Source organism: Elaeis guineensis, unplaced genomic scaffold, assembly GCF_000442705.2.
Source record: "Elaeis guineensis isolate ETL-2024a unplaced genomic scaffold, EG11 Super_Scaffold_1000033, whole genome shotgun sequence".
Taxonomy (NCBI): domain Eukaryota; kingdom Viridiplantae; phylum Streptophyta; class Magnoliopsida; order Arecales; family Arecaceae; genus Elaeis; species Elaeis guineensis.
Window position 1 is genome coordinate 12,615,773 of NW_027332424.1, and position 23,297 is coordinate 12,639,069.

The 23,297-nt window shown below is 39.0% G+C and overlaps 1 protein-coding gene across 2 annotated transcripts in view; it reads left to right on the top strand.

The window, feature by feature from the left end:
- The first annotated feature begins 12,244 nt into the window (after positions 1-12,244).
- Positions 12,245-23,297, top strand: part of LOC105034650 (ribonuclease TUDOR 1) — a 39,458-nt gene continuing 28,405 nt past the window's right edge. For both annotated transcript variants that reach the window (XM_010909880.4, XM_029261689.2), the window contains exons 1-16: positions 12,245-12,443; positions 13,232-13,398; positions 15,306-15,380; positions 15,489-15,602; positions 15,712-15,816; positions 16,070-16,276; positions 16,438-16,641; positions 16,725-16,832; positions 20,392-20,562; positions 20,654-20,851; positions 20,930-21,298; positions 21,397-21,627; positions 21,705-21,893; positions 21,972-22,049; positions 22,129-22,323; positions 22,419-22,796. In XM_010909880.4, the coding sequence (XP_010908182.1) occupies positions 13,249-13,398; positions 15,306-15,380; positions 15,489-15,602; positions 15,712-15,816; positions 16,070-16,276; positions 16,438-16,641; positions 16,725-16,832; positions 20,392-20,562; positions 20,654-20,851; positions 20,930-21,298; positions 21,397-21,627; positions 21,705-21,893; positions 21,972-22,049; positions 22,129-22,323; positions 22,419-22,796 (2,772 nt within the window). In that variant the 5' untranslated portion in view covers positions 12,245-12,443; positions 13,232-13,248. The remainder of the gene's footprint in view (positions 12,444-13,231; positions 13,399-15,305; positions 15,381-15,488; positions 15,603-15,711; positions 15,817-16,069; positions 16,277-16,437; positions 16,642-16,724; positions 16,833-20,391; positions 20,563-20,653; positions 20,852-20,929; positions 21,299-21,396; positions 21,628-21,704; positions 21,894-21,971; positions 22,050-22,128; positions 22,324-22,418; positions 22,797-23,297) is intronic.

The following is a 23,297-nucleotide window of genomic DNA, read 5'->3' on the forward strand; positions in this document are numbered from 1 at the left end:
GGTCTAGGCTTGTAGTTGATGTCGAATTCTGTGAGCTCGATGGCCCATTTCGCCATTCTTCCGGAGATATCAGCTCGGTGTAAAACCATCTTGATCGGTTGGTCGGTGAGTAACGTCACCGTGTGCCCTTGAAAGTAAGGTCGGAGTCTCCGAGCTGCAATCAACAAGGCGTAGGTCAGTTTTTCTAATTTAGTATACCTGGTCTCGGCGTCCCTCAACACGCGACTAATGTAGTAGACCGGTCGCTGGATTTTCATTTCCTCCTTAACAAGGACGGCTGCAAGGGCTGTAGGAGAGACTGCCAGGTACAAAAATAATTCCTCCTTGGGCTCGGGCTTTGCCAGCAGCGGGGGTGAGCCAAGATAGCTTTTCAACTCTTCGAATGCCTGTTGGCATTCAGGGGTCCAACAGAAGTTTTTTGGCTGCTTGAGGGTTTGAAAGAAGGGCAGACATCGCTCGGCCGACCTTGCGACAAAGCGATTGAGAGCCGTAACTCTTCCTGTGAGGCACTGAACCTCTTTGATCGATCTTGGGGCAATCATATTTTGGATGGCGTGGATTTTCTCCGGATTGGCCTCGATCCCGCGCCCTGATACCATGAAGCCCAGAAACTTCCCTGAGGTTACCCCAAAGGCGCATTTGGTTGGGTTCAGCTTCATTCTATACTTTCAAAGAGCGCCAAAGGTTTCTTCAAGGTCGGTGACATGATTCCCGGAAGACCTGCTTTTCACGAGCATATCATCCACATAAACTTCCATATTTCGGTCGATCTGCTCCTTGAAGATTTTGTTCACCAGTCGTTGATAGGTTGCACCCGCGTTCTTGAGGCCGAATGGCATAACCCTGTAGCAGTAAAGGCCGCGATTAGTGATAAAAGCAGTCTTTTCTTCGTCTTCCGATGCCATTCTAATCTGGTTATAGCCGGAGAATGCGTCCATGAAAGTGAGAAGCTCATGGCCCGAGGTAGCGTCCACCAGTTGGTCGATCCTAGGAAGGGGATAGCTGTCCTTTGGGCAGGCTTTATTCAGCTTTTTGAAGTCGATACACATCCTCCACTTGTCGTTTGCTTTCTTGACCAAGACAACATTGGAGATCCACTCTGGATAATTGACCTCCTTGATGAATCCGGCCTTGAGAAGTTTATCCACTTCCTCGGCTATCACCTTCTGCCTCTCCGGGGTATGACTCCGGATTTTTTCTTTTGTTGGCCGATGTTTAGGGTCGACCGCCAGATGATGTTCCATGACTTCTGTCTCAATCCCCGACATATCCGCCGGGACCCATGCGAAAACATCCACATTCCTTCGGAGAAAATCCACGAGATGTGTCCGCACCTCCCCCTCCAGGTTGGAGCCAATTAACACCACATGCTCCACATTCCCATCATTCAAAGGAATTGGTATTAGGTCCTCGATCGGGCCGCCCCTCTCTTCAGTGAGGTCGTCGCGCGCATCCAACCCGTCGACTGGACAGAGGTCCGCTTGATCGCCTCTTTGCAGGGCAATATTGTAGCAGTGCCTGGCCAGCGCTTGGTCTCCCCGAACTTCTCCAATCTCCTTGTCTGTGGGGAACTTCAACTTCAAATGGTAGGTTGAAACAACGGCCCTAAGGGCATTGAGGCCGGGTCGGCCGAGAATTGTATTGTAGGCAGACGGCGCCTTTACCACCAAGAAATTCACCAGGGCTCTGGACTGCTTTGGATGCTGACCAGTGGTCACAGTTAGAGCTATCATTCCTTCCATCGGAACGGCGTCACCAGTAAACCCTATCAGGGGAGAGCACATCGGCCTTAGATGACCGCCAAGAGTGGCTATTCTCGAATAGGCGCTGTAGAATAAGATGTCGGCCGAACTTCCGTTGTCGACGAGAATGCGACGGACATCATAATCTGCTATGTTCAAGGAAACTACGACCGCATCGTTATGAGGGAATTGGACTCCCTGGGCGTCTTCTTTAGTGAAGGCTATGGGCTCTTCAACTTTTTGCCGCTTGAGGGGTGCAGCTGATGTGCTGGTTGCCTCCGGTCGGGATTCTCTCGAGATGACGTTGACGGAATCCGGCGAAGGCTGGTCATCTGGCCACCCTTTATCATCAACCATGGCCGGGGGTAGTTGTGCGAAAACCTCACGGGAGGGCATCGGATGAGAAAAAGAGAGTTGGGTACCGGAAAAGACGGTCGGAAGCGGGTCCGTTGAGCGCTCCTTCAAGAACAAGGGTGCTGCGAAGACACAGCCCCTTCCTCTAGCGCCAATCCTGTTGGTGCAGAAATCCGTCTGCGCCGGAGAAGCTGGAGTTGAGGAAGCCGCGGTCGCCGCCGGGACCTGCAAGGGAAGTCTAAACCGGAGGTGGGGTTGCTCCGGCAAGACCCTCCGACGCTCAAGTCAGTTCTCTGCCTCAACAAGAATGGAGTGCTCGAACGGAGAGTTTAGCAGAGTTTTGAGATAAGGTAAAAGGACTTAAAGAATAACGTATCTGAGTCCCCCTTTTATAGACGGGGGAGGCAACGGACTGATGGCGACATTTGTAACCGCCTGGTAGTGGGCCGCCCATGGTCAGGGGAATTGATTGCGAAAGATAATGGAGCAGACACGTGGCCATCATCATGGCCCGCCACATAGAGCCTGTTGCAGGTAGTGGAGTGGCGTCCGTTACTGCTAGTTGTCAGCGAGTAGTGGGATTGTGCAGCACCCGCCGCAGGGAGCGGAGCAGCATCATAGCTGTTGACACAGCCTGTCAGAGGGTAGTGGGGTCGTGCAGCACCTGTCGCAGGGGGAAGTGGAGCCGCATGGAATCCGCTACGGGAAGTGGAACAGGATCATGGCCGTTATTGTTATCTGCTAAGGGACACGGATCTGTTGATCATGGCTCGGCAGTAGTCGGAGTTCGGCCTGTGTAGGAGTCCGGGAGGAGTCCCCCTTTCGGACGAGGTCGTGGGTGGAGTCCGGCCCCAGCAGCTGATATTGAGGTCGGAGACTAAGGACGGAGCTTGGCTCCCATAGGGATCCGGACGGAGCCACCCTGCTGTCGATGGCAGAGCCCGGCTCCCGTAGGAGTCCGGGCGGAGCCGTTCTGCTGTTGATGGAGGAGCCCGGCTCCCGTAGGAGTCCGGGCGGAGCCGTTCTGCTGTTGATGGAGGAGCCCGGCTCCCGTAGGAGTCCGGGCGGAGCCGTTCTGCTGTTGAAGGAGGAGTCCGGCTCCCGTAGGAGTCCGGGCGGAGCCGTTCTGCTGTTGATGGAGGAGCCCGGCTCCCGTAGGAGTCCGGGCGGAGCCATTCTGCTGTTGATGGAGGAGCCCGGCTCCCGTAGGAGTCCGGGCGGAGCCATTCAGCTGTTGATGGAGGAGCCCGGCTCCCGTAGGAGTCCGGGCGGAGCCATTCTGCTGTTGAAGGAGGAGCCCGGCTCCCGTAGGAGTCCGGCGGAGCGTTCTGCTGTTGAAGGAGGAGCCCGGCTCCCGTAGGAGTCCGGACGGAGCCGTTCTGCTGTTGAAGGAGGAGCCCGGCTCCCGTAGGAGTCCGGGAGGAGCCATTCTGCTGTTGATGGAGGAGCCCGGCTCCCGTAGGAGTCCGGGCGGAGCCATTCTGCTGTTGATGGAGGAGCCCGGCTCCCGTAGGAGTCCGGGCGGAGCCGTTCTGCTGTTGATGGAGGAGCCCGGCTCCCGTAGGAGTCCGGGCGGAGCCGTTCTGCTGTTGAAGGAGGAGCCCGGCTCCCGTAGGAGTCCGGGCGGAGCCGTTCTGCTGTTGATGGAGGAGCCCGGCTCCCGTAGGAGTCCGGGCGGAGCCGTTCTGCTGTTGATGGAGGAGCCCGGCTCCCGTAGGAGTCCGGACGGAGCCGTTCTGCTGTCGATTTCGGCTGCGGATAATTTATACCCAACAGAATCAGTCTACAAAATAAAAATAAAATAGTCAATATACTATAAAATATAAAACAAACATATAACACAAACAACATAAAGTAATTTTCATAGTCTTACCAAAAGACGCACAGCAAAACTCTCGCCCTCGTATCCGAAAACTGCATACCGAGGTTGTCTAATGACTCGCACTGTAATGCTAAAAAATCAAACCATGTAGTCCTCGGTATATGAACGATCTCTCAAAATGGGATCACCATGAACAATGTAATCTCAACGTGCATCCCAAATATCGATATACTTTGCATGTCTGATACGCCAGTCAATACGAGCTCTCCCTCGTCGATCAATACGATGAAGTCCCTGGCTAGTATCAAACTGCTCTGGGATGCTTTGAATCTGACCAAACTGCCGCAGGACACGATCGAAAAGATGCCACTCTACCATATCAAAATAAATAAGTGGCACCCTAGTAGTCCATATGTCATGTCCAACTGTACACATCTACGGCAATATAGTCAATATCTCATCTGTATATGGCTCTCACAAAAATTGATAGAGTTAAAATAAAAAAAATTAGTAAGCTAAAATTTTAATAGATTATGAATACTGTAAAATGATATTTGTAAAAAATTTAAAATTTATCCGTCTATATGTATCAACTAATGTATCCAACTGGCACCTATAAACCCGTGCCACTCTCGTCGATACGTGATGAACATTGAATGCAACGTTCCATCTGTTTCACAATCTACTCATGTTAAATAAATTTTATAAGATTTAAAACAATAAGTTTCAAATAAAAAAAGTAATATTTTTATACCTATATCCCAATGATCCGTCTAGTCTGAATGGAATATCAGGATCATGCTGCTCTGATGGCATCTCGAGCAATTGTCGTCATAATAGACTGATAGTCGGTATACACTCCAATACCTAAATCTGTAAATTTCAAAAAAATCATACATAATATATCCAATGTAAAATATAATTGAATATTAAAAATAAAAATTTTTAATTTACATACCTGCAATAATACAAGATAACCATCAATCTCGCTCTGATCAGTATAAAAACCCCGACACATAGCTCTGTACAGACAAGTTAGTACTGTATTGCCCCAACTGAGTCTACGAGCGAAGTCTAAATCCTCTAATAATGATAAAAACATCAACTTCATCTTATTCGATGAAGTATCGGGTAACAGGACACCACCTAACAACCGCAGCACCTGACCCCTAACATACTGCTGCACCATCTCCTCTGGTGCACCATCCACAATATGAAAATATCGATAACGATCATCCAAATACTCAATCCTAAGTCGTGAATGATCGAAAAAGTATACGTCGGGCTCAAACCCTTGCAATCACAAGCACAAAGCCTGCCACTTCGAAATGGTAAGCGTGGGATCAACTCTGGTAACTGGATCACCATCAACTGGTAGTCCAGTAAGGATGCCGACATCCTGTAAAGTAATGGTCGCCTCACCAAATGGAAGATGAAATGTGTGTGTCTCTGGATGCCATCTCTCAAGCAAAGCAGTAATAAGACCAACGTCCATCTGTATACGACCAATCCGATATACTCCATAAAATTTAAGATATCGTAAATAATCCAGCACTCTATGTGGGATGTCCTCTATCCTCCAGAAGTTAGCATCGGATCGTCATAGACGAAGGTGTCTGGGCTCCTGCAATAAAATATAATAATTAGATAATGTATATGATTTTTTTAAAAAAAATTTAAATAGTAAATAGGATTGGAATGCTTATACTGTCATCTAAAATAGTCTGCGATCGATGGTGCTCCTGCAATGTAAGAATACTGCTATCTCGAGGATCGAGATGTCGCGGATCGTAAGCCATAATACGCTAATGAATCTAAAATAATGATATTATTACAAGTGTATTAAAAAATAAAAAATATGATAGTCATTCATTTTATAAAAAATATATTTTAAACATAATATTGTCACACAATACAACTTAAACACAAAATTCAATTCATCTCTGGATATTAAACACGTATATTCAAATACAATCTCACAGAAATACATAAAATAATGACGAAAATACATCTTCGAAGCCTTTAATTTCTTCCACTGCTTGAAGTTGAAGTGTGTTGAAGTATCCTAGGACAGCGACGGCGGTCATGACCCGGTTCCTTACAAATGCCACAGTGGTTCTTACTTCTTATTTGTCTATCATCCATCTCATTTCGTAGTCTTATTGACTTTGGTCTACCTTTCTGCTTGGGTCTCAAACGATGATGATCAGGAATATATTTGAACATACGTGTATGCATCCAATAATCTTCATGTGGTAATGGATTAAAGTCACCGCTCCAAGCATTCATATATGCTGTAATTGTATATGCATTATCCATAAAACCACTAAAATGTACAGCAATTTCTTGACATACAGCTAAAACGTGTGAATATGGATATTTGTATATGCTCTACTTTCCACAAGAATATTTTTTTCAGCTAAAGTAACAGTATGGGAATTTCTTCCACCTCATAACCCTGCGCTTGCTCTCCTCATAAGTACTTTATATATGCCTCTTTGAAGGTTGAATACTGTTACTCGGTGCTAGTTAGCTTTAACTTGATCTTCAGCAATCTTAATTGCAATATGAGGAGTAAAAAGATTATTTGGATTTTTCTTTACATATCTCAAAGCTTGGATATGCCTCGTATTGAAGTATTTCATAAGATGATAAAATGTCATTTGAACACAAGCTGTAATTGGCACATTTCTAGCTCCTCGTAAAACACTGTTAAAAATCTCTGACAAATTTGTAGTTAAGACACCATAGCGCAGACCATCATTATGTGCCAACGTCCACTTCTCCTTTTCTATCTCGGACAACCAGCTCCAAATCTCTTCATTCACTGTTCTGATCCTATCCATGATAAAGTTGAACTTGCGAACTTGATAAGTGCTTCCTGCTTGCCATACTGCTCTTTTCAGCTGTATATTTTTAAAATAAATGTTGAAATTACTGCAGATATGTCTTAAGCAGTATCGGTGATAGGCATGTAGTGGACTCCATCTAATAGACTCATCTGCGATGGCATTTAATATACCTAGATGCTTGTCAGAAATTAAGCATATTATATTTCTATCTTTGACAATATGTGTTCTGAGCTAGAAAAGAAACCAACTCCAACTTGCAATCATCTCCTCATCCATAATTGCATATGCTAATGAAAATATCCTATTCTCTACATCAATTCCTGTTGCAATTAATATCTTACCTTTAAACTTTCCATACAAGTGCGTGCCATCAATGCTGATTACAAGACGGCAGCGCGTAAAACCCTGGATAGATGGTTTGAAAGTCCAGAAAATATAATTTAAAACTCAGACATTGGAATTCACAGTTTGAAAAAAATTTCATGAAACAACTATACCGGGATTTGCATGTTGAAGTGCAGCCATATAATAGGATAATTTAGCATAAGACGGCTCTCATTCTTCATAAATATCAACCAATGCCTTCTGCTTTCCACACAATGCTTTCCTGTATGACACTGTATATTGAAATTGATTATTAACGATTGTCACAATAGCTTCAACTTTAACACCGAGATCTTTCTTAACAATATGTTGGACTAGTGTGCCAATCATCCTTCCACTGACGTGTTTATGGTCTCGACTCAACCCCGTAAACAAACAAGTGTGAGGACCCTCATATTTTATGATTTGAAAATATTCATATTTTTTCAACAATGCAGCACGAAGCCTCCATTTATAATTTTGAACATTATTTGATGATGTGCATCGTACGGATCATAATTTCGAATGCGACTGAACTACATTGTATGTCCAATATTTCATAATATGATAAAGATCAACAGCTCTCCTTACATAATCTTTACTCTCAAATATTAGATCTTTAGAAAATTCAGTCATCGAGGAGTCCCAAAACTGATAGTCAGAGTTCAATCTTCGACCAGCACTAACACAACCACCATCATCTAAATTTATATCGTTAAAAAATTATGGAGGTTCGTGCAAATGAGGTTGAGATTCTTTCACATTAATATTAGCCTGAACATCTTCATCATTATTCTCATCTTCACCATCATCATCATTACTGCTATTGTCTTCATCCATCCAATAGTCTTCATCTCCACTTTTATCTGACTCAAAGCTTAGATTATCAAAATTTATTTCACCGACTATCTAGTCATCGTTTCCTATATGAGTGTCGTCTCCCGCACTTACCACTACTTCTAGCAAAGGAGAAGTCACCATAGCAGAAGACACATGAGAAGTCACTATAGGACTCCGAATAATTAGACAATTAGGGCCGACAGTAGTGGAATGTTGTTCTGCAAATACGGTCTCAACACTATCGGTTTGCATCATAAGAGTTACGAAAGGTGAGAAAGGCCCAACATTATTGTCCGCTTGAGTTAAAAGCCGACCATAGTATCCAAAGCTCGGTACATCTTTCTTTTCAATATATAATTCTAAAAATCGACATTCTGAATATTTCAAAAGAAAGGTCAGTATTTTTTCGACATCTTCATTGTCATCAATTGGAACTAAGATATAATTACTTTGCATTAACTGTCCCGATAGATTAGGAGATTTTTATTTCAATTTTATTTCATATTTTTCTTTGTCTACAGAAATACTACTATATAAATGGTCCAATAATTCTCAACGTGATAATGATGAAGATACTCTAATCATCTGGTTTGTAGGGTGACTGTACTACACACCAGTTTCATTATTCTGTATTATGCCATCATAATACAATAGTACACGAACTCGAGTACTGGCCATTTTCTCAGAGAAACCTATGACAAAATCAAAATCAAAATATTTAGTATTACTAATTATTTTATCGTTTCAAAAGATTTACATGATAAATGCATCATATCATCAATAAATAGGTACAGATAGATCCTATCCCATTCGAAAATTGTATTAATTCTATAGGTTAATTACATTAATCAAACGATATGCAAAAGAGACCGAAAGAAATTTTGGCAGTATTTTTTCTTAGTTCTCCCCACACGATTGAAAATGTGTGAGGAGAACTAAAAAAAAATACTATCCGAAATTTCTCTCGAACCCTCTGCATATCATTCGAATAATGCAATTACTTATAGAATAAAATATAATTTTTAAACTGTCCAAACTGGACAATCAATTGACCAATATATATATTTTAGATATCCATACAAAAATATATAATCAAATATATATTTTATACAGATATCGTAGAATATCCTATATTGATCAACTGACAGGTCTACGTTTTCATGAAATACAATATATTTTAAAATTTTTAAATTAGGATCGATCAAATTTTAAAATAAATCCGAATCTAATGAGACAAAAATAAAAAATAAAAAATAATGAGATAAAAATAAAAAATAAAAAGATCGAAATAGAAGGACGCCGCAGGGCCGCACGGGGGCCGTCATCGAGGCCCGCCACCGGAGGGCCGTCGTGGGGCTGCCGTTGGGGCCCGTCGCGGCCCATTGCCGGGGGGCCGTCGTGGGGCCACCGTCGGGGCCCGTCGCTGCGCGGTGGGCCCGTCACTGGGGGCCATCATCGGGGCGTGCGGGCCCACCATCGGCCATCTGTCGCCGGTGGGTCAAGGAAAAAGAGGGAGAGAAGAGGGAGAGAAGAGGAGAGAGAGGAAGAGGGAGAGAAGAGGGGGCCGACTAAGGGAAGGGGAGGGGCGGGGCGGCCGCCGGCGGACCAACCGGTGAGGGCGCGCGGGCCCACTGCTGGCCGTCTGTTGTCGACGGGCCAAGGAAAAAGAGGGAGAGAGAGAGGAAGAGGGAGAGAAGAGGGGGCCGGCCAACGGAAGGGGAGGGGCAGGGCAGCCACCGGCGGCCCACCGATGGACCAACCGGTGGGGTTGCGCGGGAGAGAGAGAGAGAGGCAGGGCCCACCATCGACCATCTGTCGCCGGCAGGCCAAGGAAAAAGAGGGAGAGAGAGAGGAAGAGGGAGAGAAGAGGGAGAGAGAGAGGCAGGGCCCGCCACCGGCCATCTGTTGCCGGCAGACCAAGGAAAAAGAGGGAGAGAGAGAGGAAGAGAGAGAGAAGAGGGAGAGAGAGAGAGGAAGAGGGAGAGAAGAGGGGGCCGGCCAAGGGAAGGGGAGGGGTGGGGCGGCCGCTGGCGGCCCACCGGTGGACCAACTGGTGGGGGCGCGCCAGCCCACCGTCAGCCGTCTGTCACCGACGAGCCAAAGAAAAAGAGAGAGAGAGGAAGAGGGAGAGCAGAGGGAGAGAGAGAGGAAGAGGGAGAAGAGAGAGGAGGGAGCTCACCACCGTCGGGAGCTCACCGCCGTGCCGTTGGAGAGGAAAAAACATCGAAGAAACACCGGAGAAGAAGGAGAGGATTTTTTTTTGGGTTTTATACTTCAAAAATGCCAAAAGGAATGGCATTTTTGAGACGTTTTCAAAAATGCCATTCCCTTTGATGTTTTATTTCAATTTTTTTTCTTTTTTATGATATTTTTAATTTTTTTTAGTTATTTTTATGTGATTTTTAATAAATAAAATTAATTTAAAATGGAATAGTAATTTAAAATGATAATTTTTTATTTAAATTAAAGTTATTTTTTTTTAAAATTTATAATTATAATTTTTATTTTTTTATCATTTTTTCTCTTTTTATTCACTTCTTTTATGGTATTTTTTTTATTTTTTGGAATTCAAATTAAAATTTTTATATTTTAAAATTATAATTTTAATTTTCTCCCATTTTTACCCTTTTTGGCATTTTTTAGGTATTTTTTCCTTTGTTTGGAATATTTTTTAAAAAATTAAATTTAAATTAATTTAGTAATTTGAAATGATATTTTTTATTTGAATTATAATTAAAATTTTTATTTTTTTAAATTCAAAATTATAATTTTTATTTTTGAATTAGAATTAAAATTTCTATTTTTTTTCAATTCAATTCTTTTCCCTTTTTTCTTTTTTTGTTGTGTTTTTTATTTTTTTACATCAATTTTTTTCAGATATTTTTTTAAAAAAATAATTTAAAATATAGAAAGTAATTTAAAATGATATTTTTTATTTGAATTAAAATTAAAATTATTATTTTTTATAATTTTAATTTATAATTTTAATTTTTTTTCACTTTTTTTTTCACTTTTTTATGGCCTTTTATTTTATTTTTTTGAATTTAAATTTAAATTTTATTTTTTTTATAATTTAAAATTATAGTTTTAATTTTTTTCCCATTTTTTCTATTTTTATGAATTTTTTTTAGATATTTTTTTCATTTGTTTGAAATATTTTTTAAATAAATTAATTTGAAATGGAGAAAGTAATTTGAAATGATGTTTTTTATTTTAATTAAAATTAAAAATTTTATTTATTTTAAATATAAAATTATAATTTTTATTTTTTTAAATTTTTTACTTTTTTTTATGGTACTTTTTTTAGTTTTTATTTTTTTGACATATTTTTTTAAAAAAATTAATTTGAAATGGAGAAAATAATTTGAAATGATATTTTTTATTTAAATTAAAATTAAAATTTTATTTTTTTAAATTCAAAATTATAATTTTTATTTTTTTCTTATTTTTTCTTTTTTATGATATTTTTTATTTTTTAATTTTTTAAGATTTTTTTGAGATATTTTTTTAAAAAAATTAATTTTGAATAGATAAATAATTTAAAATTATCCTTTTTATTTGAATTAAAATTAGAATTTTTATTCTTTAAAATTCATTCAAAATTAAAATTTTTATTTAAATTAAAATTAAAATTTTTATTTTTTTAAAATTTAGAATTATAATTTTTATTTTTTTAATTCTTTTTTATGATATTTTTAATTTTTTTACACATTTTTTTCAAATATTTTTTTAAAAAGATAATTTGAAATGGGGATACTAATTTGAAATGATAATTTTTATTTTTATCAAAATTATAATTTTTATTTTTTTATAAATTTAAAAATTTAATTTTTATTTTTTTATTTTTTTAAAAGAATAATTAAAATCGTCAAATAATATGATATTTAAAAATACCATTTGGAATGGTGTTTTTAAAAACGTTATTTTAAATGGTATTTTAAACAATATCATTTGATTTGGTGATTTTAATTTTTTTTTCATCGTTTACGTGAAAAATGGGGAAAAAGATGGGTGGCATGGGGACGATAAAATGCCATTCAAAATAATATTTTATTTTTTTTATATCAATTCAATAAATAAATTAAAAATTAAATTATTTTTATAAATATTTTTTTTTAAAATTAATTAGGTAAAGCACAAAAGAAGGCCAGTCTGTCGTAATTGGTAAATACCGTCGCTTTTAAGATTGTGATTTGGATGAGGGATGGTATATTTGGTAACATATCTTCCGCCTGGGGATCGGTTTATATTTATATCAAAATTCCCCTCCGAACGACTCCTCTCTCTCTCTTCCGCCACCCTGAGTCCATCCGTGGGGCTCGCGTAACTCCTCTCCTTTGTTCCTCTCTCGTTCTAATCCAAGACTATTCCAGAAGAGAGGCGTAGAAAGGATCGATCTCTGATCGGCGACAGAGCTCGCTCTTCTCGATCCGTAGAGGCGATCTCGTCTCCCGTGCAAACGGGGTCGAGGTGAATCGCTTTCCAGATCTGTTTCCATCGCTCCTCGGATCGCTAAAAATGGACCTTTTTGCGATTTTATATAGGATTTCTGGTTTTTATGTCGGCCGAATTTGTAGGCTAGGACGTGTACATTGCTTTGTCGTCTGGTTATAGATCTAATTCGAATTTCTTTGCTTTCTTCTTCGTTTTCGTTTTCTCTTGGGAAATTGGTTGATTTTGGCGGAGAATTTCTGTCTCTCACGTTATAAGGGTTTCCATTGGTTGGCTGAAACAAAATTCAGGTTTGATAAAAACTCTGGTTTTGGAGTTATGGAGATCTAGTTTTGGTCTTTAATTCAGATTGATTCAGCCGATGCCTATGCCAGGCATATCTGCAGAAAAAAAAAAAAAGAAAAAATCATGTTTTTGTGCTGATCTGGTGATCGCGTACCATAACTTTATCGATTTTGAAATTGTAAGTAATTGTTTTCATTTTTCTTTTCTTTTGATCTTATTGGATTGATTTTTAACTTGACGAATGCTATATTCTGACGTTATTATCTTTTTTATCTCCAAGTTCTTATATTTATTGTGCTTTGTATCGTAATGGGCGCATGGATTGTCGTTACGTGGTTTTGAGTCTGTTCCTTAATTATTCTTCGTTGGTAATAATTTCATGGTGAGATATTCTATTCAGCTGCATTCTTGGTGAATATTCATGAGAATAAAAGCATTCATAATGAAAAGGTTGAAACTTGAAGCTTAGGGTTATCCTCCTTGGCGTTTTCATAATATGGATGGCTGTTTACTGACAACAGGTCTTTAGCTGTTTGAAATGGCAACAGCACCTGCATCAACGGGATGGCTGAGGGGCAGAGTGAAGGCTGTTCCTTCTGGAGATTGCCTTGTGATCATGGGAAGCACCAAAGCAGAGATCCCGCCGGAGAAGACCATCACTTTGTCTTCTCTCATTGCTCCAAGGCTGGTATATTTTCTAGAATGGAGTTCCCAAGGACTTAGACTAAAGTTACATACTTTGATGAAAATTGAAGGAAAGAACTTAGCCTTTTGTTTAGACAGGTTGCCTTGAGTAATGCCGCATGTTCTTTTCTATGGTTTCATATGCATTCAGCTTTAGAACTTCCTACTGTTATATTATGTTTTCATAATTGCTCCCCTATTTTTAAAAAACAGCTATTAGCAGAGAAATTTTATCATTTGAACTACCTATCCTATACCCATCATGTATCTTTCAGACTGCTACAATGCAGGACTTATTATTTAATATTTTCTGTAGTAAAAAGAGATAGTTCCGAATTTGGGAATATTATAGGAATATTCCATCAGTCAATTTTGTTAAAATAACTTTCAGTTCACATATTTCTCTCAACCTACAACTATTTTTTTGATCTGCAGCTTCTGCTCATCCAATAAGCTCTCTTCTTGCTGTTACAGAAATTATGAATGCCTCCATTAAGAAAAAGTAACGTCCAACATATGTCATCTAGTCAAATGATTATCTTTTACCATCTCTCTTCCAAGTTCTTCCAATTCCAATGTCCGACTTTTCTTGCTCCTCTTCTTTCAGAATCGTAACAATGTATGCCCCTCTGCTCCTTTAATACCACCTGTCCATCCCCCATCCCCCCTATGCCAATGTTTCTCTTACATTAATTCCAAAGGTTAATTATACCTTTGCAAGGGCGTAACAGGTGCAATTTTGTAATTTTGAAAGTTCTCCTAATTTATCCTTCCCTTTAATATGATTGCTTAGTTGTGAAGCTCTTGATCTAATAGGAGAGAGGATGAACAAAAATCTATTAGGAGAGAGGATGGACAGAGACTGGGTCATTGAGAGTTATCTTGAGTAACCATGGTTGCGTTCTGTAGAGAATGGATGAGCACTCAGTCTGAGACCTAACGAGCTATTTCAATGCATTGCAGATGTCGTCCACATACTGTATATTTAAAAGCAGTAGTTTTGAATTTGGGGAACATTCCTTTGTGATTCCATCTGTCACCTTTTCTGCTGAAATGCCTTTCACTTTCCCTATAATACATAATAAATTCCTATTTAAGATTCTACTCTCTATTTAAACAATTCCATCTATTTTCATAGGAAAAGAGGAAAAAGGCCTCATATGCCTAACTCACCTCTTGATCTATGCTAGAGAGGGCAAAAATAAAAAAGAAAAAAAAATCCTGGCTTTTAGAAAAGGAAAGAAAAATTGGATTCTTAAAAAAGGAAAAGATGGAAACTAATACGCTTGACCCAACCTGTGTGCTCTCCACCCTCCGCTCCTCTCTTACTTCAAATGAGAACTGAAAGAAGAACAATTGGACTCTAATCCCTATTTGTTGGGAGGAAAGTTTTTGATGCCCTTTCTTCCTCTACAATCCGAACACTGATTGTTTCTAATCCTTCTTTTTAAGGTTGACAACAACATGAGGAAAAAAAATATGAGGGAGATCTCACTGTTCTCTATTGAATTTATGCTGTTTTTGCAAATATACTATGTATCTGATTACTAGTTTTAATTAACATACTTCTAATGAGCCTTATTGAGAAAAGAGATTCAATTTCAAATATGTCTTACTTTTTAAATAACAATTTTATTTTTTTCACTTTCTTTTTTGCCTTTCTGATATTGTACTATGCATTAAGTTATTGGCAAGTTTTTCTCTAACATGAAATTATGCAATAGTAAGTTTTTTGCCCAGTTTGCATTGCACTTGCCCATTTACAAATAACTAAATTTTAGCATTTATCTCAATTGGATCTTGCATGTATCTCTATATAAGGTTATGCACATGTATTTTATAGACTCATGGTGTAACTTCAACATTTATGCTGTCATGAAGCATTTCATACATATTTTTGAAATGTCACAGGCCCGCCGTGGTGGAGTTGATGAACCCTTTGCATGGGATAGCAGAGAGTTTTTAAGGAAGCTCTGCATAGGAAAGGTCTTTATTTTGAATCATAATGATTATCACCTAGTCTTACAATATATCTGCATGTCACTGAAGAATGTACTAATCTGCTTGCGATGTTTGTTGTCTTGACTTCTGTAGGAGGTCACATTCAGAGTAGACTACACAGTTCCATCCATAGGGAGAGAATTTGGTACAGTCTTTCTTGGAGACAAAAATATTGCATTGTTGGTTGTTTCTGAAGGATGGGCTAAGGTAATTAAATAATTATCCAGCTTTTTCTGTCACATTTTCATTGCATTACTACTGTGGCTGATACTCAACTTATTCTTTCATTCTTGGCTAAACTAATTGACTCGACCAGGTTAGGGAGCAGGGTCAACAAAAAGGTGAAGCAAGTCCTTTCTTGGCAGAACTGCTGCGTCTGGAAGAGCAAGCTAAGCTACAAGGTTTAGGTCGTTGGAGCAAGGTCAGTATGCATTTTTTTTTCCTGTTTGCCTATGCATGTGTTTCTCTGTCGCTTAGTTTCTGATTAAGGAAGATAGGTTGTATGTATCATTTTATCTAATTATTTGTGTTGTTCAGAGTCATCTTTTCATCTACCACAAACTGTTGTCATTTTTATTCCTGTTGCAAACATAGATCATTGTGTAAGAATGGTTTCTATAAGAAGTACAGATATCTAACTAACTATTATCCATTTTCTTTGACAATTTATCCAGGTACCTGGTGCTTCTGAGTCATCAATTAGGCACCTGCCCCCTTCAGCCATTGGGGACCCTAGCAATTTGGATGCCATGGGGCTCTTGGCTGCAAATAAAGGTAGGCCTATGCAGGGAATTGTGGAACAGGTCCGTGATGGCAGCACTGTTCGTGTTTATCTGCTCCCAGAGTTTCAGTTTGTGCAAGTTTTTGTCGCAGGAGTTCAGGTATTGTACCACTATATCATAACATCATCCATGTTGCAATGAAACTGTATTTTTTTGTGTACTAATTGTCCATGATGGGCACCATCCATGAGAAGCGACTTTGTGTAATCATTGTCCATCTTACATAATTTTATTTAATTTCGTTATATATCTAACAATAGGCACCATCTGTGGGAAGAAGGGCTGTGGCAGAACCTGAGATAACTCCTGAGGATGCAAATGAAGAAGTTTCAGCTGAAGCTAGAACACCTCTAACGTCAGCGCAGAGGCTTGCTGCCTCCACAGTATCGTTGACCGAAGTTGCACCGGATCCTTTTGGAAGAGAAGCAAAACACTTCACAGAGATCCGTGTTTTAAACAGAGATGTGAGTCAGGCTTGCTATTTTGCTTTGAGCTCTATTGCAAAATTTCTTTGCAATAAACTGCATAGCTTGTTTGGAATCAACAGGTCCGGATTGTTCTAGAAGGTGTAGACAAATTCAGTAATTTAATTGGTTCAGTATACTATCCCGATGGAGATACTGCAAAGGACTTGGCTCTGGAGCTTGTACAAAATGTATGTTCTTTTCCTTTATTACATTTAAATATCGAAATTGGGTGGACTAAGAGAAAATAAGAGAATTTAATTTCTGCTGAAATCTGGCTTTGGTAATATTCTGCTATATCCTAAATTAAAAGAAAAGAGATTTCATTATATCCAAAAAAGAAAAACAAGATTCTTTGCTTATTGTAACTGCCTTGTTATAAGTTCTACACCAAAATGATGTACAATTTAAGATATACCAGGTGCAACTCGCAAATCTCGGCTGCTTGAATGATTGTGGGCTGCCAACTAGACATGTGGGCCCTATATTGAGTGTGGACTATTTCGGTGTGAATGTAATTCCATCGTGGGAATTCATCAAATGTGGTTATATGCTCATGCCATCATTCTTATTATAATGCATTTGTTATGTACCGATGTCATGTCTACTGATGATGCAGTGAGATGTTGAGATTATTTTGGAAGTACACAATGCTTGTCCTGATGCACATGTTCAGACCCTTGTGCAGTTTTTTGTTCTTATTGATTTCACTTAAAGTAGTTGCTTTTCATGAATAAAGTGATGTTTCTGTTGGGTGTGTTTATATATTTTTGATTTTCACATTCCTTATTATCAATCTTCGGATACACTATGTAGTTGTATCATTTCATTCAAGTGTCCATCCTCTGCAAGTTGCAAAGGAATCTTTTTTTTATTTTTGTTGAGTAATACCATCTAATTTATAACCTTTAACCCTTTAAATCTCATGTTTTGGGAAGCACTAGAAATGCCAAAACTGATATTTCAAAATGTACAAAAATGAGTTGCTTTTAGATTGGGCAGAGTTAGGTCAATTACTTTATTTCAAGGTATAACAGATGGAACATAAAAGGGATTGTATCCCTGGCCTTAAGAGGTTCTTCTGTGAACATATTTGGGGCATATGGCTGAAACAAGCATTGGAGATATGAAAGTTTGTTTTGAGGTGGCCTATCACCTTAAATGGTATAAGATTCATGAGACCTGATAAATCTATTTTCAGAATGTTAAGGTTCTTCCCCCCTTCTTTATCTTGATTTTGAGGTGTTTAGAAGGTTTTGATATAAATTGGTAATGATAGTTGTTGGAGCATGAATATCTAATACGTGAATGAGACTCGTTCGTTTTATGGGTAATGAGGGGAATATTTTGTGCAGTTATGGATCCAGTGGTATAATGATATTCTTAAAATGATATCTTCTTGGCATAGCATGTTTTGCCTAGGCAGCAATTATGGAACCTAAAATTAGTATTGGAGTAAGTCACTGGTAATGGTATGATGACAAAGTGGTCATCGCAATGATTTGGTTCAATGGTGGGGGAAGGTGGATGCTTGGATCTCACATCTTCTTTGGAGAAATCATGAAAGTCTTGTTGGGAAGGCATATATAATCCAAGGACGAGTGCAGCTTGAGAACATGAATCTTCTCATGTTGTAAAAGTGGCTTAGAGTTATCCTTCCATTGGTATTTCTGCTACTATAGGTATATCTTTAGTTGTTGAGAGAGTATGATGTGGATATGTTTTAAGTTTCAGAAGAGTCACATATGATGATCTTTGAGGGATGCCCAATTGTTATGCACCTTCTATGAAATTTGCTTCTAATCAGATCTTTGGTTTGTGTAATATAAAATAACTCATTATTCTTATGATGTTGTCACATGAAAGATATTGGATACCCTTTTCACAGAGATATCTTAATAATGAAAAATTTGTTGAACTTATTAACTTGCTTGAACTCCTGAAAAATATAGTCTTTCCAAAAAGTAGGAAATTTAGGCTATAATTTGGCTAGCAGTTAGAGAACTTGTGATGGCAAGATGAAAATGGTAGAAAAGGTCCAGACCATATTGTAAGGTTGATGAGAGATTCTCATATCTAACTATGTTTTGCCATTTTATGGAAATCTAGGATTGTTTTTGGGCTTCAACCCCTTATCTAATCTATTCTTCATTCTTTTTTTGAGCTGTGATGGTTGGGAGAACAGTCCACAAGGATCTTAGAGGAGTATGTAGATATCTAGGTGGATCCAAGATGAGTCTTGGGATGGATTAGAAAGGGATCCATCGATTGAAGTTCTAAGAGAGGAAATTTCTATTTCTAGGTAGTAAGATTTAAAAGGGAGGTAGGGTGGGTTCTTTTTAAGGAAAAAAGGGTGGACAGTTGGGAGGCTAATAAATGAGCACAAAGCACAAAGAAAGGAACATAGGGAAAGGAAAGAAGCATGAATTATGGAGAGGTGGAAGGATATATTTGGTGGCTCCAAGTTTTCTCCATCTCCGACATGGAAAAAGCTAGAGAGACTTATGGCATGCTTTTGGCAACAACAGTAATTATGCATGCTTCTCAGCTTTATTTGAATTCATTTTACCACCTTTTTGGGACAGTATTTTTTTCCTTAGTGATCTTCTTCTTATATTCTTTTGGATAGAATTCTGTTGTACATAAAATTCCATATGTATGTAAGCCATGCACCTTATTATTTCCTAAGGACATGTGTAAAATTTTATATTTTAAACAGTGCTCTTTCAATTCTGGGTACTCCTATTTATGCATATTACATGTTTCTTAGTGAGTATGTTTAGGCATCACAATCTGTGTTTTTTCATTTTTTAAGAATAATGGAAAGAACTTGTTTTCATTTGATTTTTCCTCCCAACCCTTGATCTTTATTGTTTACTCTGAAGGATTTTTCCCCCTTTATCGTGGTGTCTGATAAGAGATAGAAGTGTTCAAAAATTCTTTAAACTAATAAGGAAAGTAAAAGCAATTGAGTGATATAAACTCCAATATTGTAATTTGCTTTGTATGCTATGTATTAGAAAAAATTGTTGTTGTGGTTCATTTTTCTTTAGCAGCATTATTTAGGATGATGTGAGGTCTCCACTTGGGGGAGCCACCCTGGTTGCTACTACTGAATGTTCTCGTCCTATTCACATCCAATTCTTTATACCTGTAATTACATTAGCTTTTGTGAGAATCCTCTATCCCATTCGAAGATCAGGTTACTAAAACCAAGGTCCACCATCTTGGTATGGGAACCCATACGGATACTAGGCTGACAGTATTGGTATGCTTGGTATGGGGATTGATTTGGCATATATGCCTTTGTACCAAGTCTTGGTTCGATCGCAATACGATACATTATGTCTGGTATGGGGTGGCATACATTGATATGGCGAACCTTGACTAAAACTATATAGTTCCTTAAGTTCATATGATATATGATAGTACTTGTTCAGGTATCAAGCATCTGTCTTTTGTTGATTTAGGACGAGAAAAAGAGCCAAATTGTTTTGTTATGAAAAATTACATTTTATATGCATAAGTTAATGAAAGAGCTAGAGTTAGCTGGGGACTTTAGTGTTACCAGTTTTCTAATACTAATAAATCAGGCGCTTGGATTTAATCTACGTAGTTTCAGTGCAAGAGATTTTATGCACTATGGTCCTTATTATATCTTAAAAATGGGTCCGCACTAGAAAAGCAGATAAGCTGCACTCTTTTATTTTGGAAAATCATGCTGATGATGTATTCTACTTATTTGTTTAGGGGTTAGCTAAATACGTGGAATGGAGTGCAAATATGATGGAAGATGAGGCGAAGCGACGGCTAAAGGCTGCTGAACTTCAAGCCAAAAAAGACCATTCAAGAATTTGGACCAACTATGTACCACCTGCAACAAATTCAAAGGCTATCCATGACCAAAACTTCTCAGGAAAGGTAACATGCATTCCTGACTTCTAATTTTTGTTGACAGCAGCTCGCTCAACCAAACCTTTGATATCATTTTGTTCATTTGTGGCTTCTCTAGGTGGTAGAGGTTGTAAGCGGGGATTGCATAATTGTTGCTGATGACTCTGTCCCATATGGCAGTCCATTCGCTGAGAGACGGGTGAATCTTTCAAGTGTCAGGTCTCCTAAAATGGGAAATCCTCGTAGAGATGAAAAGCCTGCACCCTATGCTCGTGAAGCTAGGGAGTTCTTACGTACGCGTCTTATCGGTCGCCAAGTATGCTCTCTAATATGTGCTTTGTAATATTAAACTTGTGGAGGTACATTTATGACATAACAACACATATGTCCTTAGGTAAATGTGTCAATGGAGTATTCTAGAAAGGTAAGCTTGGCAGATGGACCCAACCCAGTAGGTGCAGCTGGCTTGGCTGATTCTAGAGTACTGGAATTCGGCTCGGTCTTCCTGGTGTCTCCTTCCAAATCTGAGGGTGATGATACTGCTCCTGCTCCACCTTCTGTAAGTGGTCAACCAGCTGGGATAAATGTTGCTGAACTAGTAGTTGGACGTGGCTTTGGCACTGTTATCAGACACCGAGATTTTGAGGAACGGTCAAATTATTATGATTCTTTGTTGGCAGCTGAGTCACGTGCTATTAATGGAAAGAAAGGGATTCATTCCGCTAAGGATCCTCCAGTAATGCACATAACAGATCTGACAACGGTGAGAAATGGAAGTGTTTCTTCAAGTGTGTTGGTTGAGTTTGGTCTTTTTTTTTTTTCTTTTTTTAGGTGGTTATCTGTAATCTATGATTTTCTCAGGCCTCAGCAAAGAAAGCCAGAGATTTCTTGCCATTTCTACAACGCAGTAGAAGGCTCGGTGCTGTTGTTGAATATGTTCTTAGTGGTCACCGTTTTAAATTACTGATACCAAAAGAGACATGTAACATTGCATTCTCGTTTTCTGGTGTGAGGTGCCCGGGTCGAGATGAGCCTTTTTCAGATGAAGCAATTGCTTTGATGAGAAGGAAGATTCTGCAAAGGGATGTTGAGGTGTGGATTTTACCTCTATTTGATTTTATGTAATTCTGTTGTTTTCTATTTTTTGAATTAAATGAATTTATACCCAGATAGAAGTAGAGACGGTTGATAGGACTGGAACTTTCTTGGGCACCCTGTGGGAGTCAAGGACCAACATGGCTGTGACTCTTTTGGAAGCAGGACTGGCGAAGCTCCAAACATCATTTGGTACAGACAGGATTCCAGATGCTCACCTCCTTGCACAAGTTGAGGAATCTGCAAAAAGGAAGAGATTGAAAGTAAGCAATTGCTTCCAAATTATTTGCATCATTACAGCTTTTCAAAAGTTTGCTGCTGACACTTTTCTCTTCTTTAAGATCTGGGAGAACTATGTTGAAGGCCAAGAAGTAGGTAATGGTTCCATGACTGAAAGCAAACAGAAGGAAGTACTTAAGGTACTGTGGGCATGAAAGGAAAAATATTTGCTTGTTTTCACTTGTAGGTTTAGCTCATCTTTGTGCCTCTGTTTTTCAGGTTGTGGTCACTGAAGTCCTAGGTGGTGGCAAATTCTATGTCCAAACAGTTGCTGATCAGAAGGTGGCTGCTATTCAGAACCAGCTTGCCTCACTGAATCTCCAGGAAGCTCCAGTTATTGGAACTTTCAGTCCCACAAAGGGGGATATAGTCCTTGCCCAGTTCAGTGTAGATAATTCTTGGAACAGAGCCATGGTAAGACAAATAGTGGTATTGAACCAGGATTAGTCATCTCATCATAATTTTTTGCTCTTATTTTCTTACTCTTAGACTTTAATGTGCATGTAAAGATTGTTAATGGGCCAAGAGGGGCTGTTGAATCACAACAGGACAAGTTTGAAGTTTTTTATATTGACTTTGGAAACCAAGAAATTGTTCCCTACAGTTGCTTACGGCCTCTGGATCCCTCAGTCTCATCTTCGCCTGGTTTGGCGCAACTGTGCAGCCTTGCATACATTAAAGTCCCAAATTTAGAGGATGATTTTGGACAAGAAGCTGCTGAGTATCTGAGTGAGTGCACTTTAAACAGCAGTAGGGAATTCAGGGCTATGGTGGAAGAACGAGATACCTCAGGAGGAAAAGTGAAAGGACAGGGAACTGGAACAGTTCTGATTGTAACACTGGTTGATGTGGAAGCTGGTACCAGTGTCAATGCTGCCATGTTGCAGGTTTGAGCACATTCCCATTCTTAATTTTTACTTGATCGATCTTAGTAAAGTTTCAGATCAGGCCTGGATAATCATAGATTTAGAAGACTAGTAAAGAGAAGTATGTGCACAAAATACTTTTACAGAAATTTTCTGGAATCTAGATTTAACAAAATTAATTCTGTATATTTATTTTATTTCTTGGTATTTAATAAATGAAAGAGCCAATTTCCTAATATATTCATTTCTACTTTACAGGTTCAGTCATTGCTTACTTGTAGGGTCTTAGTGAAAGTAAATTTTTAAGTTAAGATGTAAGAAGTTGTAGTAAAACCATCCTTGTTTAAGTTAGTGATATCTTTCTTTTAGGTGTGCAATTGAGCTGAGCTGGATTTAGCCTAGGCCAGCTCCAGCTTGGTGCAGAGTTAATTTTTATCTTAGATACTTGGACCGGGCTTGCCTCTTTCCTAATAGAGCAAAAAATAAACATGTTTCAATTGGTCTGATTCCCTTTGAACTAAT